Below are 18463 nucleotides of genomic sequence, written 5' to 3' on the forward strand. Positions count from 1 at the left end.
TACTGTCGGATTGTTTGGGTCTCCCTTCCGAGCATTATACCTCACGTAACATCATCTTTTCGAAGAAGGAAGCTAAAATCGCCATTCAAGACATTTATCCTTTCTCAATCGCTCTTACCTCCATCAAAGGATTTGTTTACTTGTGGCGCCATCAAGAGAAAGCGCCGGCTTTTGCCACACCCAGAAACCTGTGGCATCATGGTGAAATGTCCTTTCGAACCGATTTAACGTGAGGATCATCCACTCAGAAGAACCTCTCCGCCATCCTCAAAGGCGGGAGTGCAGCAGTGTTTTTGTGTGTGCACCAGCATGAGACCACCAACAAATCAAGGGGAGAGGGTCACATTTGAGCCAGACGGCAGCTGCTGCACAATGGAAATGGTTCACATGGTGAGCAAAAATACACATTAACTTTACTGCTAATGTCCCCACAGTCGTTGGTTTCGTCACATAAAAGGTTGGCTCGGTCAGTTGAGTCGTGCTTTGTGGCAGCAGCAGTTTTCTTTGCCTCTGCACACGCTGTGAGGTCTCAAACAAATAGTTTGTTTGGGACAAAATCAGAAAAAGTCTCAAGGTACAAGGTACTGTATTTTTTTTGGTGGATTTTCTCATGACAGACATGTCTACCAAATTTCAGGGGCTCAAGTGTTTTTAAGGAACCCTGATAATGTCCGAATTGACCCAAAATGGCAGCTTCAAATAAAAATGGCAGACTTTCGTGTGTCTTTTCTGTCATTGGTTCTTGCGACTTTTTTGCAGGTCTACTCACAATCAAAGTGGTAGAAAATGGATGGATGGATGGATACTCACAATCAACATGTCTGCCAAATGTCATGTTGCTAAGTGAAATTGGCTTGGGTAACATTATTTTGAAAGTCTCGAGAAAAATGTCCACAGTGACCCAAAATGACAGCTCCAAACCAAAATGTCAGACTTCCTGTGTATTTTCAGGCATGGGTTTTTTAAGACTTTTTTGTGGGTTTACTAATGATCGACGCGAACCAAATTTCATGTTGCTGAGTGAAACTGGCTTCGGTGGCTGAATTTTCCCCAAAAATGTAACTAACATGGACATTAAAATATTAACCGCTGAGCCCCTTTTCACCCTGTTGCTAACCAAAACAATCGCACCTACCGAGGCACATAAACAGTCTCTCAAATGAATTACAGTGTGTAGTCCAAACGCTGCGTGCGGTTGCTCCGCAATGTTGCGTGAGTCCGTTGTTTGTCTGCCCAGTCTGCCTGTGTTCTTGCCATATTATTAACATTTTGAAACTCTTCTTTCAATGGGCATCAATTGCTTGAAATTATGCAAAAAATGCATTTGTGCAAAGAAGGTATCATTGATTGCGCTTTTTTGTTTCAATCATTTGTTTTCCTTCCTCTCTTCTCTTGCAATCTCCTCTCTATTCACACTGTCAGGGTAATTATGCGACGGGACAGCCCCGCATACGAGAGTGAGTAATTTGTGTACTAAGTGGAGTCAACTGGGAATGCTGTTTACTCCTGCGAAGCGTGCGGATCTCTGAGGCAGTTCATATTCATCTGAATAATATTTGATTTGGCCATAATGAAGCGGCTCATTTGTCTCTGCTACAAAACACAGTCTAATCGCCGTATTTTGTTATTACCACTGCTACCATAAAAATAATAATAAACATATAGTGTTCCCTCGCTATTCGCTTTTCGAGTCCTGCCGCAAATAGCTAAAATGTGTGAGGAATTGACACCCCTCACCAAAAAGTTTTATAATATCACACATGCCACAAGATGACGGCAAACGACTCCCTTTGTCTTAAATTAAGCTCCTCAACTCAATCCAAGTTTATTGGTACAGCACAATTTGTACACAATGCAATTCAAAGTGCTTTACAGCTACATAAGTTAACAAGAAAGCAGATAAAATAATTCCATAAATGTAAAAAATGAACATTGATTGAATTAAAAGCAAGGAGTGCAGCTGAAATACTTTCAGATGTCATATGCACAGCTAACTAGATCTGTTTTCAGCCTGCATTTGAATGTTAAACACAGTTTCCTTTTTCAAAGTGATGCTACTGTATATGGGATAGTCTTCCATTTCTTGACAGTGCGAGTAAGAACAGGCACTAAGGAATAGTTTAAGAAGTGGGTTTTTTACAAGTTTAAATATGAATAAAGCATATGGGACAGGTAAATCTAGGGGCGATTCTAAGATCAGAGGTTTCGGGGTGCTGAGCTGGCCAGGGCAAGATCAATTTCAGTTTTGTAAATGTGTCCCACATTTATGAAAGAGAAGCATAACATGTTAAAACATTACATTTCAACCAAGTACTGTATAGCTATACACTTTTCTATCGTGTTTAAAAAGGACATACTGTAAAAATAAATAATCTCTCAAATTTTAGGGGTGCTGGGATTAAATTTAGGGGTTCTTAAACACAGCCAAAACTGCACTCGAAACACCTATGGGTTAAACTATTTTAAAAAATGCTTTTTTATGGTGTCTATATTGCAGATATGGAGTGTGCGTGGAATGTATCCCTTGGGCTAAACATACTTTCACTGTCTTTTTGTAACTGGCGGTGGTGTGCTCCACAGGACTTGTCTCCAGCTCATCAGTGACTGTCCTCCGGCCATCCAAGAGGAGCTGGACCTCATCGACGCCCTCAGCCAGCTGGAAGACTTTGGCGTCAACATTCTGCCGCTGCAAGGTAACCCACACCTGCTTTGCGGGGAAGTTTTAAATGGGGTTTATTGAACTCTAAGAGTAAATTTTTCGTTCTTCTTTTACATCCCAATATAGGTCATATTATATCTCGATAACAATATATATCCCAAATAGACTTTGATCTGATCGGTTTGATCGGTATCGGCCGATAATTAGCATTTTATGCTGATCGGCCGATCGGCTTTCATGTCATAATTCGCAGATCCAATCAATGACGTCATCGATCTGCTCCGCTAAAGACTCCACGTCGCCGTCGTGTATGAATCCAAAAGCTAGTTTATTTTGAGCCTTGTCACGTGTCTTGTGGCGTAGTACTGTAACTATCTGACAGCCGATAAAGTTTTTTTCAATCTTGTGGGTGAAAAAACACATCATCGGTGTGGGACTATTTTGCCGTGTCTCAGACAAACAACAGTCTGTGCACAACTGAAGTACGTCGTGGGGAACGTCATCTAAATGCTTCAAAACAACAAATTTGATCGGGCACCTGAAGAATGTACACAAGGAGGAGCGTGCTGCGTTTAAGTGAGGCAGCGTGGAAAAAAAAGAAAAAAAACAAAGGAAAAGCCAAACCGACGCAAACTGTGGACAACACGCGTCCATATAGCCGGGACAGTGAGAAAGTTAGACTAAGCATGTCATTAACAGAATTTATTAAAGTAATTCAATTGCAATAAAGTAATTTTATTTCTGTAAGTTAGCACCCATTATTCATGTTATGTTGTAATGTTGATTTGACCTAAACTTGTGTCAATGGCCAATCATTGAATGCCCCCTAGAGGCCATTGATGTTTTAAAGTCTGTTTTAAAGATGTTTTTAAGTCTAAATTGCGAGAGAATAATTTTAGAATAATAATAATTTCATACTCAGTATACAGTAAACATGAATGTACAATAAATTAATAAGTCATGTAAATAGACACATTGCTCTATCTTGTGATCGGATCGGTTATCGTTTTTTTAAAACTTGACGATTTGATTTTTTAAAACTCCTGATCGTGTCAATCCCAATATAATATTTTCCTTTAATATTACCTTAATGTCATTTACTGTATTTCTGATCATTTCTCAATTTATTCATAAAATATTTTATATACAACAACAGTTTGATTAAGCATGGGCTGATTGGTCGTACCTGGAGCCAGAAGGAACCTCCTTGTCGCCTCACCTCTGAACCTTTTTCCCCCCTCTTATCTTTGATACAGTCCCTCAATCATGCCTTCTCTCAACGACCCTCAATTTTGATTAGATAATTTTTTTTTTCACCCGAGTTGGGCTCCGGTGCCAAATAGTGAGACAAAAGTGACGCAGAGGAAGAAAAGTCAAAGAAAATGTTGTTTGTGCGAGGTTATTGTGCGACTTGTTCCGTAGCTCAGGGCCATGCCATTGTGACGCCAATCCTCTGTAAACAAGGAGGAATCCGCCTACTGTATTCGCATTCATGCACGAACGCACTCACGCACGCACATGTAAATTTTTCTTGTTGTTGTTCTCCTCCAAACACACATACAGAGGCGCCGGATGGAAGAATTTGATAATAGATCAGCTCTTTCACCTTCAGGTGATACTGTATATACAGCACCTTCCATGCAATTACAGGATTCACTTTTGTGCTGGCCCCCAAAAATTCTCTAGTTGCTCCTACATAAAAGTAAAATAGTCATGTCAACTTTTTTTTTTTTTAGCTAATTAAACATGTTAAAACTATTAAAGTTAAAGCTATATAAAAGGAGTTTTCTCATATCTGTGTTAAAGCTAGATAAACAGGTTTAAAAAATATTTCAACTAAAACTAGACTGTTAAATGTATTGAAATTTACGATGTTTTTTTTAATTACAGCTAATGTTGAAAATGTTAAAATTAAAGCTAAATAAACTAAATTATTGTAAGAAATATTAAAATTAAAGTTAAATAAGTGTTAAAAAAGGAAGCTAAAAAAAAGTCAAAACAAGAGCTAAGTAAACATGTTTGAAAATATTCAGATTTTAAGATAAATAACGCAATTTAAAAAATAAAGCTGTATAAATGTTGTTTTTAAAATTTAAGCTAAATAAAAGTATTATTATTATATTATATTATAATGTGTTAAAAGTGTTACAATTAAGGTAAAAAATGTTTTCAGATTTATTTATTTTTTTTAAATTGTTTTACATTATTGGTGTTATTTTTTGGGCGGCAACTGGTTAGCACATCTGCCGCAGAGTTCTGAGGACCCAGGTTCAAATCCGCCCTCCCCTGTGTAGAGTTTGCATGTTCTCCCTGTGCCTGCGTGGCTTTTCTCCTGGTACTCTGGTTTCCTCTCACATTCCAAAAACATGCATCATAGGTAAATTCAAGATTCTAAATTGCCCAAAGGTGTGAATCTGAGTGCGACTGGTTGTTTGTTTTTATGTGCCCTGCGATTGGCTGGCGACCAGTTCAGGCAGTATCCTGCCTCTCACCCAGAGTCAGCTGGGATAGGCTCGAGCACGTTCTGCATGTTCTAATTTAATGCAAGAGCTGTAACTAATATTTAGCATTGCACAGATTATAATGCTATTTTTTGTCATTTAAAAAAAAAAATGATGTGAGAGGGACAAAATATTACGCCTTTCAGTGTGATGCAGTGCAAGTGGTACCTTGACTTATGAGTGCATCAAATTTACTAATTTTTCAAGTTATGTCGTCGTCGCTTGGGGGATTTTTTTATTTTAATTTTTTTGATTTGTGTTGCGAGACAAATTTTGAGTTACAAGTAAGCATCAGATATGCTGCCACTCGAATGAACTCGAAAAATAAATGGAGGAATTAGGAACTGTAATGGCCTCGCATGTAGACATGGAACTCTACTCCATGACAAAACAAAAATTTTATATTTATGCCTCAATATGATACCTTTTTGATTAAATTAATGTCACTTCAGAGTTAATGCAAATACATCTGACGCGACTCGGGTTTTTCGAGATATGAGCTGTCATTTGGACGATTTTTTCTTTTTGCTTTGACTTGCGTGCTAAAAGTTGAGATACAAGCACTGTATGGTGGCAGTGAACTCAACAAGCGGTAGTTAGGAAGATAGTGAACAAATCTTCAAAAAAAGAGGCTTCAAGCTGTTTAATACCACTACCGGTTAAAGTTTACTGTCAAACTAAACTTAAAACAGACATTCACATGCTGTGTATTTTAAACAGCCAAACAAATGTCTTAAGAAAGGCCCCACTAGCTTAATGCTAACGCTAATTAGCATCTATGTTGTGGTGCTATAACACTTTAAGCAAGGGAGTGAACTCAAACGGAGAGACAATTTAACAATATTCACAATCATATATTCTTTATCCTGTGCAAAGGACAATTACTAATAGTGCCGTACTGATAAGCTGAGAGACGAGTTGAGACGTGTCAATAAGCAGTATTTTTGTCTGTTTACAAAGTTATAGAGTGCTATTTTTCTTCATTAAAATATACATTACACAAAATTCTTGTTTTTTTTTTGGAGAAGGCTGAAATGGATAAATGGCATTCCATTCATTTCACTGGGGGACCAATTATTTGAGATACGAGTGTTTTGAGTTATAAGCGTCATCACAGAACAAATTAAACTCGTATATTGAGGCAGCGCTGCACACAATTCCACAATTCGACAGCTTAACTTCCCGTGGTAGTTTACTGGAAATTTTCCGCCTCTTTGCCATCTGACCTGTAACCGGTTTTAACCAGCGCTTTCCTGTCTGATGCCTTCCTTTTTGTGTCCCGCCATGTAGTGCGTCTGCGCTCCGATCGGCTGTCTCTCATGGAGGAGTGCGTCGCCCACTGCGCCGCTGCCTACAAGCACTCTACCACTCTGCTCTGTGTGGCAGCTCTTCTGCGAGTGGCAGGTACTTTAACACAAAATGTCAATTAACACAATGACATATTATTGTGAACAAAAACCTTTCTTTATTTGATGATGTTGCTGATGTGGAAAACTGCCACAGTGTAGCGCTAACTACTGGGGAGGCGGACTTAACTTGATGTCAGATTTTTTGCCTTACGTATCGGTGGATGGTAACGGCAGCCATCATGAGTACCCGATACATTGAAATAAGGTCTGTTTTGGCCCGATGCCTGGCATCGGTGACCGAAAGGTCCCTGGTTCAAATCCTGGCTCCGCATGTCGATGTGTCCTTTGGCAAGACACTGAACCCTAATTTGCCCGCAGTGGGCCTGGCAGCGCCTTGCCATTGGTATATTAGTGTGTGGGTGAATGTGAGGCTTTATGAAGCGATTTGGGCACAGTGATGGTGTAGATAAAGCGCTATATAAGTGCAGTCCATTTACCATCCCTCTTTGAAATATTTGGTAAGTAACAACTTTTTTTCCACTGAACACGCTCTGTAGGTACTTCAGGAAATGTAAAAAGAAAATAAAACATTCCATTTTTAAAAATAAATTCAATGTTGTTCAATTCAAAGTATTGCCTCCTCGTTTTGCAAAACATCCTTCCTCTACCAAGCCGTGGTACACGAAAAATCCCAAAAGAGATGACTTTTTTGACAAAGGGATATGTCATTGGGCTCAGTGACTGCTCCCAGCAACAACGGGAGTTGGAGGGATCAGTGTTACTTTGCCTGCACTGAGGACCCCTCCCCCCCAAAAAAATAAAAATGCTCATACCGCGTATGAGCATCAAAATAAAAGCTTCATATATTACTCCATAGGATATCAGTGCCATTTTAGGCTTTTATTTTTAAGTTGGCACCGGAGCGGAGTGCCAGAGCTTAACGAACCCTTAACTGCGCGTTCGCCACCTAATGGCTGGTTGAGTAGGTTGCTGGCACTGCTCCAAATGAAGCACTTTTCATATGGAGCAGCGCAGATGAAAATGTCAATTTTTCAAATGCAAAAAATCGCTAACGATCACACTCATTTAATCGTGTCTGCCAAAATCGCGATCACGATTCAAATTTTATTAATTCTGCAGCCCTAGTAAGTTGTATTAAAATCCCCCATATAGCCGATGTGTAAAGAATGAACAGCGATATATACTGTAACTTATCCTTCAGCCTAAGAGATGTTATCGATATCTCATTCAATTGTACCGATCATAACAATGATGTGATGTATCGGGCTGGAAATGTGTCTGTTTGATGCAATCTGCTCCGCAACGAGCAATAAATAAGCAGCTAGTAAAAATCTGAGTATCCAGCGTTGCCTGAGGGGCATTCAACCTTATGTAATTGTTGCACAATTATCAATAATGTCTTGCTGTGTTAAGTTTGTAGGGAAAAAAAGAAGTACCCCTCCCTCTCTCTCTTTGTTGCTGTGTAAACCGCTGCCTGGGGGAATGTTTGTTACCTCACTATTTCAACCATCAGTTTCCTGTATGCCTTGCTGTTGATTGACAGCTAACTCCATCCAAGGAAGGGCGAGTATGAAGTCTTTTTTTTTTTCCTTTTAAAGTTTGTATTAGAGTTAATAGAGCTAAATAAATTGGATTTATTTGAACTTCCTCTGAAAAAAACTAAAAGGATCCCCCAACTAGCGGCCTTGTGGCGTTTTGTTCTCCTCGCATCAAGTCAGCGGGCCCCTCTCTGAGATGAGAGGAGGAATAAACATATTTTTAAATAAATAAAATGCAGCCGCCGGAGGGGGTCGGGTGTGGCGGGGGGCAGCTTTTGAAGGAGTGCATAGCTCTGGGACTGTGAGGTGAATATTTAATGCAGGTATCTCACCGGTATGGCTGCCAAGGGGGAAAAAAAAGAAGGTTTGGTTTCTGCCTCATAGAAAAAGGCTTTGTGAGGTTTTTGGAGTGGGGGTTCAGAAGCTGTTTTTGTCTGAAGGTAGCCCTTGTTATCATGCACTAATTTAGAATTACATTGTGGTGACTTAAGTGGGAGCCTTCTAATGATGTTTCAAAGAGCCTTGGTGGCTACACTTGTAGTCTTGTCCCCATGAATGTGTTTTGCCCCCCCTCCCTAAAAAACATAATTTTTTCTAGGAAATTGAGTTTTGGTGACTTGATTACGGTTTATTGTCGATTACTCGAAAGAAATAATCAATCAATGAGGAAAATGATACTTGTAGCCCGAGTACAACCCCAGGATAAATTGGAATCATTGTTCATGGTTCATTCAACATACACAAACAGTATTATTTAACGAAATGCAGTTACGGGAATGTGATCTCTATCTTAAAGAGGTCTTTGTAAACTCAGTGTCTTGGAGTTTAACGTTTTGCTTTACTTTAAAGTACTTTCTAGAATTGTTGAAACTATGTAATAGCGTTTGTCAAAAGTAAACTGACCCACGATTTAATAGAGAGTGACATTTCTGCCATCTAAAATGGCAAAAACAAAAAGAACAACTCCCTTGTGTTGTGGCCCCTTTAAAGGGTGAGCAAGAGGTAGCTGTAGCATAGCTATAAAGGATTGTGCAGTAGGGGGTATGCCGTCAATACGGTATATCTGGTCAATCATATAAATCTGGCCTATGGTAGAAATTTGTATTCTCCCTTGTCGCGATGATTGTTGATGATGTCATCGTGTCTGTCTGACCACTAGGTAGTTGCTTCGCTATCGTCACGAAACACCAGAATAAGTGCATAGGTGGTACAGTAAACTTCACACAGAGGTTTGTCTGGAACCGCGTTACAGCGGAGAGTAACCAACTATGAACATCAAGTTAGCAGGTAAATTAATCAGTGGCTAGAGAGAAAATAATCCCCACAATCCCACAAAAATGTATGAATACGTTACCGTACTGTAGTATGTCAGCCAGGAGGAGAGCCTATAATGCCAAAAGTGTATTAATCTACAGTACATATATTTATATCCTACTAATGTTTTTCATACAAATATTTATTGTAATTATGACTTCATGACTGCATTAGCCTAGGTTAGTAACAGACTTCAACATGTTCCGACTTTCTATTTACATTGCCGCTGTAGGAACAGAACTCCACTGTAAACTGAGGAACCACATTGATAGAAACTCGTGGTGTTCCCCGAGGTTCTATACTAAATCCACAGATTTTTACTTATGTACTTTAGTCTACATGAATGTCAAAATTGCCTGGCATTGCAGTAGATAACGACCGTAATTTCTCGTGTATAATACACACCCATGTATAATACGCACCCCCAAAGTTGACCTCAAAATTCTGGAAAACCCTTCCAGCTATGTATAATGCATTTTTACAATGCATAATTTTGCTTCTGCCCATATGATGAAAACATGAAGTATAATCTGTATTTTGTTAGTTTTTTATCAAAGATTTATTCTGAAGTTAAGCACTTTATTTGAACACGTAATCCTTTTTTTTTTTTTTTAATATACTTGCTCTTATTTTGAAATTCACAGCTCTACTTTTATTTACTAAATTAGAAAACACACAGTTGTTTGATTACCCAGGCAGAATTTGTAAGATGGGCACAATTCTTTAAAGAAAACATGAAGGACCAGGCGAAACACATTTAATTTTATTTTAATGGGATTCAAATTAAACGGTCAAGCATTTCAGAAAAGCATTATCATTAGACATAACATAACCATAAATAAATTAATGATGGTTGTTGTTCAGTCATATTTAAAAAAAAAAAAAACATTTCACAAATTCTGCCAGGGTATGTAAACTTATGAGCACAACTGTACATATAAGCAGTCATATGTATCCCTGTCATATTGGAATGAAAGTGTAGGCTACACTTTTTTATAACCACTACGCGGTGGTGGCATTTTGGAATGAACGTGTACAGCTATTTGATAACCACTAGATGGCGGCATACAATTATAAAATGTGAAAGCTTTTTCCATTTGCCTCTATACCTATTACAATATACAATTTTTTTGGGGAAAACGCGCATTAAACACGAGAAATTACGGTAGCTGTGTTCCACAAGGCTCAGTCGGTCCACTCTACATAAATGTAATAATTACTTGGCGTCCCTTTAGGAAAGCTAGATTAGCTAGTTAGAGACAGACAGACAGATAGACAGTGCATTCTCGCTTACGTACAAATTCCTGTTACGTTGCTACTGTAGGATCGGAACTTTGTCATAAACTGAGGACCCCCTGTACATAGACAGTATAATAAACACGTATTTTAACTGCGATATTGTAATCGTAACCCAAACACAGCTGATGTCGGAGTGGTGCTACTATAATTCTACAGTGGTAATACTGGTCAAATTGTGATTTTAGCCATATTATCCTGAGCAGCCTATACAGAAACACTGCTTTTCATCTTCTTTCTCTTGTCCTTTTGTATTTTTATTTTTTATTTTTGTAATCCAGTTGTGTCGGTGATGGTATATAAATAGTCCTTAGACGCGCCGTGAATATTAACACTAAAAGCAATCCTGCCGACACTGTAATGCAGGAATGCCTTTCTCCATGTTTGTCTGTGCCCGGCCGAGATGAAGAGCCACCACAGTAACCTCATTTACTGGGGCAGACAACGATTAATATGCTTCCTCGTTGTTCCGACCTTCAGAAGGCAGAAGATTTATTGAGACAGATTTAAGACGTGATGAGCAGGATTATGAGTTTAGTGTGTTGGTCAAGATGAAAAGGAATATCATTTATTTAAAAAAGCAGCTTTTATGTGTTTGTGTGTGTGTGTGTGTGTGTGTGTCTATCAAGGGGATGATGAGGCCACCCGCAAAGGCCAAGTGTTGACCCTGCTAGCTGAGCAAGCCCTCCAGTGTCTGGACTTCAAGGCTTCTTACATCCACTGTCAGGATCTCATGACTGCAGGTACATCGTTAGCAGAGCACTAATATATTTACACCACAAGTGATGTTTTGATTTATTTGGGAACAGCAACTCTAAAATGAGCAATTTTATGCCGCGAGGCATACATTTCGGTTGTTGATTATTTTGGGAAGTTTCTCATCAATTAATCAAGTAATTCTAATTCCTCGTGGATTCTGATAGCAGATTGGTACATGTTGTAATTTACAGTGAATGTCTGTTATGTCACAGGTCATTGTTCATGCCTCCTCTATATCGCAGATTTTTAAGCAATTTTTTATGGGTTTTTATGGTATACAGGCAAGTCCAAATTTAGACTTGTGCTCAAGTATTGTTGTATGGTCTATTTGTATGTGTTGATGCTCTCCGTGTTAGTTGTTTGAAGGTTCATAAGTACTGTCACATTCATTTTGATTTTTCTTAGCCTGTCAATGACGTTGCACGTTATGTTACCATTAAGCTAGTTGACTTTCGTAAGACAAAATTACATAGCTTGGTTGAACATTTTGGTGTTTAAATATACAGTGTTTAATTGTACTTTGATTTGTGTAAAGTTCTAGTGGGAGTGACGAGCAGCTTTAAAAAAAGAATGGTGTCTTTTTTTCGTTTCGTCGACGCAATGTTATACTGTAGTCTCCCATTTCTTGACAGCAAGAGAGTGAGAACAAGAGCTAAGGAATACTTTAAAAAGTGTGTTTTAATAAGTTTTTTGATTTAATAATTGTAAATGTGTTTCACGCATGTAGGAGGACTAAAACTATTAAAAACAATTTTTTTAATACGGTCTCATTATGGTGGGCCTGGAATGTATCCACCGCAATAAACTGGGATTTGTACCTCTTTTCAATGATTGTTTGCCTAACATGGAAGATGTAATTATGTTACGTAAAAATCTTCGTGGGAATATGAGATTTTCATATGCGACAATATGTTATATAACCTCTTTAGATGCTTCATTTATTATGAGTTCAGTCTGTTTTTTTTTTTTTTAATCAGAGTTGCCAGCGTTTTAAACAATTATCCTGCTTGCATCCTATCTTAGACGGTCCGATTCAAGGTCGACTGCGTTTGTGTACGCTCCACTCAGGAGAACGATTACCAGAACATAATATATTGCACTGTGTAATTGTTCTCCGTGTGCTTCATACAATTTGCCTGCAGGGATTTAATGTGATTGTTTTTTCTGGCCTCGCTTTAAACAACAACAAAAAAATCATACGGAGGAAAATCACTCCAAGGGAAGTCACTTCTGAGGCACAACACAGAGAGAAATGTGGGAGAGCATGTGAGAAAGCTGGATATGTCCCTCTCCCCGCTTTCAGGTTACAGTCTGGCCTGGGATGTGTGCAGTCTGCTGGGCCAGTGCGAAGGTTTCACTGACCTGGAAGCCAGACAGCAGCTGTTGGCCTTCTCGCTCACACACTGTCCGCCCGACAACATCCACACACTCTTGGCTGCCTCCAGCGATTTGCAGACCCAGGTTGAAGCACTTATCATCCATAACATTTGTTTGGAGTAACCCATAAATAGTCGATTCAGAAAATGTCTTGAAGGATGTAAGAGATGACTGGGAGCCAGTCACAAGAGGTAGTCATGACCTATCACCGAGGACAAAGCTCCTTTCAACTCAGTTTTTCCTTGCGTCTGGGTCATTTCATTTCAGCGTAATGTGACTATTGGTGTTGGCATCTCCCAGAGCTTTGTCTGGTGTGCTGTCCCAAGTTTTTAACGCAAAGTTATGTCAAAACAACACAAAATGAAAACGGTAACCAGTTAAAATATGCCCAACAAATGTATACTGTAGCGGTGCAATGGTTAATCGATTACTTGACAATTAATTGATTGTAAAATTAATCAACTATTTTGATAATTGATTCATCGTTTAGGGCCATTGTTTAACTTAAAATTTTCCAAATCCTCGAAATTTCAGCCTCTGAACAGTAAATGCCTATGCTCAGATTCCTGTAGTCCTCCATGAAAGCAGACTGATTATCTTTGTTTTATTAAAATAAGACATTTGAAAACATATTTTACTTTGGAAAACAATGACCAACTTTGGCACATTTTCTAATATGTTATGTACCAAACCAGGAACTAAATCATAATCAATTTATGTATGTGCATTTTATGCACTGTCAATTTGAAATAATGTCTTGTTTTCTAATAAAGAGATGCAAATTATGTCTTAATCTGATTCACAGATTAATTGAAATAAATAAATAATCAACAGATCAGTCGATTATTAAAATCACCATTAGTTGCAACCCTAATATAATGCATATTTTGCATTAATGGTAGTCTCCTGAGTACAAAAATACACCAATGTCATCCATCTTTTAATGTCTTGCAGGTCTTGTACCAGGCAGTCAACTATCAAATGGAGCCTGAGATTTCAGACGGTGCAATAGAAGTAGATGAAAGCAACTCATCCAAGGTGTGTTTATTTGTATCCATTTGGTAAAAATATTACCCTCCCCCACTGTCCAATCGATTAGCTTGTCTCGTCTTCCTCTCCTATCGTCCCGTTTTGTGAGATTTCCTGCAGCCTTCCTGCATATTTGATGAGGTGTAAATCCGGTGTTAAGGTTCCTGGGTTTGTTTGGATTATTTATGCCTTTTCTTTTTCTCTCTCTCCCTCCTCACGATCAGACAGGCCAGCTTTATGATGTCTTGAGTGGGCGTTTAATGTTTAATGACTTAACATGGCATCGCCTTTTGTGTATGGATGGCTGCTCATTTGAAGCGATCTGTTGTCATTTTGTTGTCCTCTGCTCCTCACCTTTCAAGACGCAAACCCCCTCCAGACATCTCTAGAGGTCTCCATGCTTGTTGTTGTTGTTTTTTTTTATAAACAAACATCTTGAGTGTGAGTCAGTGTTTAAAGTATTGATGACAAATTCAGCCCACTGCCCACCAAATGTGACTTTTGAAATCCTTTCATATGATGGTGTAGTAACCCGCCCTCTATTAACTCAACTGGAAACCAACCGATTCCTGCCACCAATGAATATATTTGTCAAGTCCGTTTTTCATCGGGCAGCTTGTCTATGAAATTCAGCTTTGTAAACCGCTGTAATGTTTAACAGATCCTTGTAGATGGCGGCATTTTATTGCTTTGAATTTCAGATCAGCGCAGCTTTTGAGTAGAAGATAAAGATTAGGGGGATAACCTCCACGTGTCATGTCGATTATGAGGGAAGGAAATACCAACACATTGGAAGCCGGACAAGTTTCCACACCTCACATTTGAAAAGAGTATGTACAGTGTATGTATGGTATAAACGGAGTATGTGTTTCAGTAGGTAGTAGTAGTGTCATGGTCAAGTGAAAAGATGTTGCAGTTGATGGAATGAATGACGAACGGCATGTAAAAAAGACACTGACCACTCGAGCCACGTGGTACGTCAGTGTCGCTCACGGTGCATTTCTTTCAGTAAATTTTTATTTTCTCATCAAAAGCCCTTTTCTCAGTCTTTTTCTTCTTGCTTTATAATTAGACTTTTCACAAAGTAAAAAAGATTAGTGTCAAAGTCATCGACCTTCTGGATCTTTTCACAAAAAACTCGTTTTCTCTGCTTTTTGGTCAGAAACTGGTGTTTTGGGTGAAACCAACCCATGTTCTGCTGCTGAGTACTAAAGGACAGAAAAATCTAGAAATAAACTTTTTTTTTCTGGTGAAAGAATCATTCTTTTGGTAAATTCAGTACTTATATTGTCACAGAACACAATATTCTGGGGGTCTTGAAAGATCAGTCAAAATGCTCTAAAACGGTTGGCGATATGTGAAACTTTGGTTTGAAAATGGCTGCCAGTCAGTGAGTTAGGAATGACTGCAAACTACAATACAGCACAATCACTATGTGATTAAAAATAATGTTAGTCTATGTTTTTGTGTGAATGGTGGATCAAAGGCAGGAATTCTATTGTGTCCCACCTTACAGGCGGTGGGCCCCCACGGGGTGACGGCGGTGGATCTGCTCCACAGGACGACGGCCAAGACCATGAAGGTGCTGGCCACGACGGGTCTGACCACCAAGGCCGTGCTGAGCGCGGTCGGCGATCACCGCTGGTTGAAGCAGTCGCTCAACTACCTTCGTCCGCTGAATGTATGTACTTAAAAAAATATCTAGGACACCTGGATGGAAATGAATATGCACGCACTTAGCTTCGTGGCTGACCAGTTCCTTCTGCACCGAAGCATTACAGCGTTCTATTTTTAACGAAACAGGCTTGCGTATATGTATCCAACCTATTTTTCATTCTTTATTGTCTAAATAGCATCCAGACTTTCAATCTTCAGGCAACATAATGCCGCTCGGCTCTCGCAACGTAGGAGAAGAGAGGGAGTTTCATAATACCTCTCAGACAGTTACTAGATTAACTTCTCAAGGTATTTTCAACACTTTAAATGGGTTAATAATGTATAAAAATAACAGACCTTTTTGAGGCCAGATCAATAGAATAGATTTGGGAAAAAAATTAAATTCACCATATTTAGACATTACGTGTTTTCCGCCTGACAGCGACAATGTATAAGAAAGCTAGAATTCAATCAACTGCATCACGTACGCACTCTAGATTTCGTATTTACGTGCATGTCGGCCACCTAAAAGACTACACGGGCATCACATGAGAGCGACCAATCAAGAAGCTGGTCTCGTGCACAACTGACGAGCCTGCCTGTTGAATAGTTCAGCATCTCGTCCTTTGCCGGAGGCTGGACTTGCCCAGTGGATGCCTGGGTGTAGAGATGGATGATCCTGGGTTTGCTGCTGATATTTATGTGCAGAGTTGTTGGCTTTCCGTAAGGCAACGAGAAACATGTTGAATAAAGTTTATTTTGATTTTGTGTTTTTCAGTGTCCAGGCGACGGAGCCGCCAGCAAGAATCGCTCAAGTGAGAATTCCAAGCTGGAACGACAAGGTTGTTGCTCCTTCTATCAAGAGCTCATTGACCTTCCCTATGTAGACCTGGTGAGTGGATGCAGATGGGGGGCCCAATCTGAACTCTCCAGATCAATTATTAAATTATTTCGCTTCTAATTCCAAGGAGACATATTTTGGAAAAGTGACTATCCTAGTAGTACAGTCCTGACTTGTCAGTTTTGTAGGGTTTTGTACAAAAATCATTACATAAACATATTATGAACACTAGTTATCACATTAGCTTTAGCCGATTTGAAGTAACCCATATCCTCCCGAAACATTCGTGTTTTGTTTCCAACTTGGAGAACCTAATTCAGTCTGTTTTTATTTTGTATTTTTTGTTTTAAGGAATTTGTACAAAAATCATCCGATATCTACAGTTCAACGCGTTTTTATCACTATTCTTAGCTTTAGCCTTAGCATTAGCCTCTTTGAAGTAACCTGTATCCACCGTAAATAACCCAAATAAAGAAATTCATGATTTGATTCCAACTTGGATAACTAAAGTCAGTCTCTACTTGTGAAAAATTAGTAAGATAATTTTTCCAAAAATCATCAGATAAAAGGCTGATTGACACTAGTTTAGCCTTAGTCGTAGCAATAGCCTCTCTGAAGTAACCCATATTCACATTGAGTAACCAAAATAAAGATTCTAAAGTAGACAAACAAATTCAGCCTGTTCTGCGAAAAATAAATAAGAATTTGTACAAAAATCATCAGATAAATATGTGATTAACACTAGTTAGTCTAAACATTAGCATGTCATGAACAAGTAACCGATATCTACTTTAATTACTCCAATATTGCCATTCATATTTTGGGTCAGACTGAGACAACCTAATTCAGCCTGTTCTCATGAAAATGTTATTGGATTTTGTACAAAAGTCCTTATCTAAAAGGCTGATTGACATAAAAAGATTAGCAAAGGCCAAAGCATTAGCCTCTTTGAAGTAACCCATATCCTCTGTAAATAACCAAAATAACGACATTCATGTTCCAAATTTAACCTGTTCTTGTGGATTTATTAGGATTTTGTACAAAAATCCTCATATAAAAATGTGATTAGCAATAGTTATCAAATGTTAGCCTAAGCATTAGCTGTATAGCTAAAGTACTAACCCACATCTACTAAATACACTGGAGACATTCATATCTTAATTCTAACTTGTAAAACCTACTTCAGCCTGTTCTTGTAGAAAATTTAGAAATATTTTATACTAAAAATCACATAGAAATTGTGATAAACATTAGTTAGGTTGTAACTTATGTGGTAATTCTCTGGACCTCTGTGTAAAAGAGGCTTTATATCAACTTGTTTTTATTATTTTTATTATTTTTTAAACATCCACTGTACATACTGTATACTATCATAAACAATTAGATGATGCCCACTCGGATACACAGTGGTTGTCAATGAATTTCCATTCTTATTTCCCCCCCATAAACCCCCCCCCCCCCCATTCTTGTTGCGCTTATTATTACCCCTCCTTGCCTCGGGCAACATTCTTAAATTACAGCAAATATGCCTGAGTGGGTTCACGACTTGAGGCGTTTAATTAGATTTTCATCCTCCTTCCGATTACTTCAAACAGCTCAAAATAAAATAAAATAAAAAACGAGGCTGGGAATAAATTAATATTGATTTCGCTAATACATTTTAATGCCAAAAGCAATTTGGGAGACGTCGGTGTGAGAGGAAGAAGAGGAGCAGCGGCGTAACATCCAACACGATTTGACATGTTGTGAGGAAAAAACAAAAACAAAGGAGCAGCTGCATGCAGGGAAAAAAAGCTAACTGTCAACACAAATAGAAAAAAATCATGTAAAAGAGGAGCTTGACCTTTAATGCTGGGAAAAGGATTACCCTGGTCTGATTTTTATTTTATTTTTATTTTTTTTATTTTTTATTTTTTTAACTCTGAGACACAACGGTAGAAGGACTGTGCCTTACCACTCAAGTTTTTTCCACTACTGTATGACATTTCTGCACACTAGTAGGACAACTCTGGCATACTATTAGGACAACTGCATGTTACTAGTGAGGCGAAACTGTACACTAGTTGACATCTGTGTGCTACTAGGACTGCTAGACAGCAGCATTAGAAGCATTAGAAGTTAAC

At 38.6% G+C, this 18463-nt stretch overlaps 1 protein-coding gene across 3 annotated transcripts in view; it reads left to right on the forward strand.

Moving 5' to 3' along the window:
* nbas (NBAS subunit of NRZ tethering complex) overlaps window positions 1-18463 on the forward strand; it is a 163170-nt gene that overhangs the window by 63034 nt on the left and 81673 nt on the right. For all 3 annotated transcript variants that reach the window (XM_061704380.1, XM_061704379.1, XM_061704381.1), the window contains 7 exons: window positions 2581-2693; window positions 6451-6564; window positions 11308-11421; window positions 12741-12898; window positions 13769-13852; window positions 15360-15524; window positions 16278-16391. In XM_061704380.1, coding sequence (XP_061560364.1) covers window positions 2581-2693; window positions 6451-6564; window positions 11308-11421; window positions 12741-12898; window positions 13769-13852; window positions 15360-15524; window positions 16278-16391 — 862 coding nt within the window. The remainder of the gene's footprint in view (window positions 1-2580; window positions 2694-6450; window positions 6565-11307; window positions 11422-12740; window positions 12899-13768; window positions 13853-15359; window positions 15525-16277; window positions 16392-18463) is intronic.

The sequence above is a fragment of the Phycodurus eques genome, chromosome 18 (assembly GCF_024500275.1).
Source record: "Phycodurus eques isolate BA_2022a chromosome 18, UOR_Pequ_1.1, whole genome shotgun sequence".
Taxonomy (NCBI): Eukaryota; Metazoa; Chordata; class Actinopteri; order Syngnathiformes; family Syngnathidae; genus Phycodurus; species Phycodurus eques.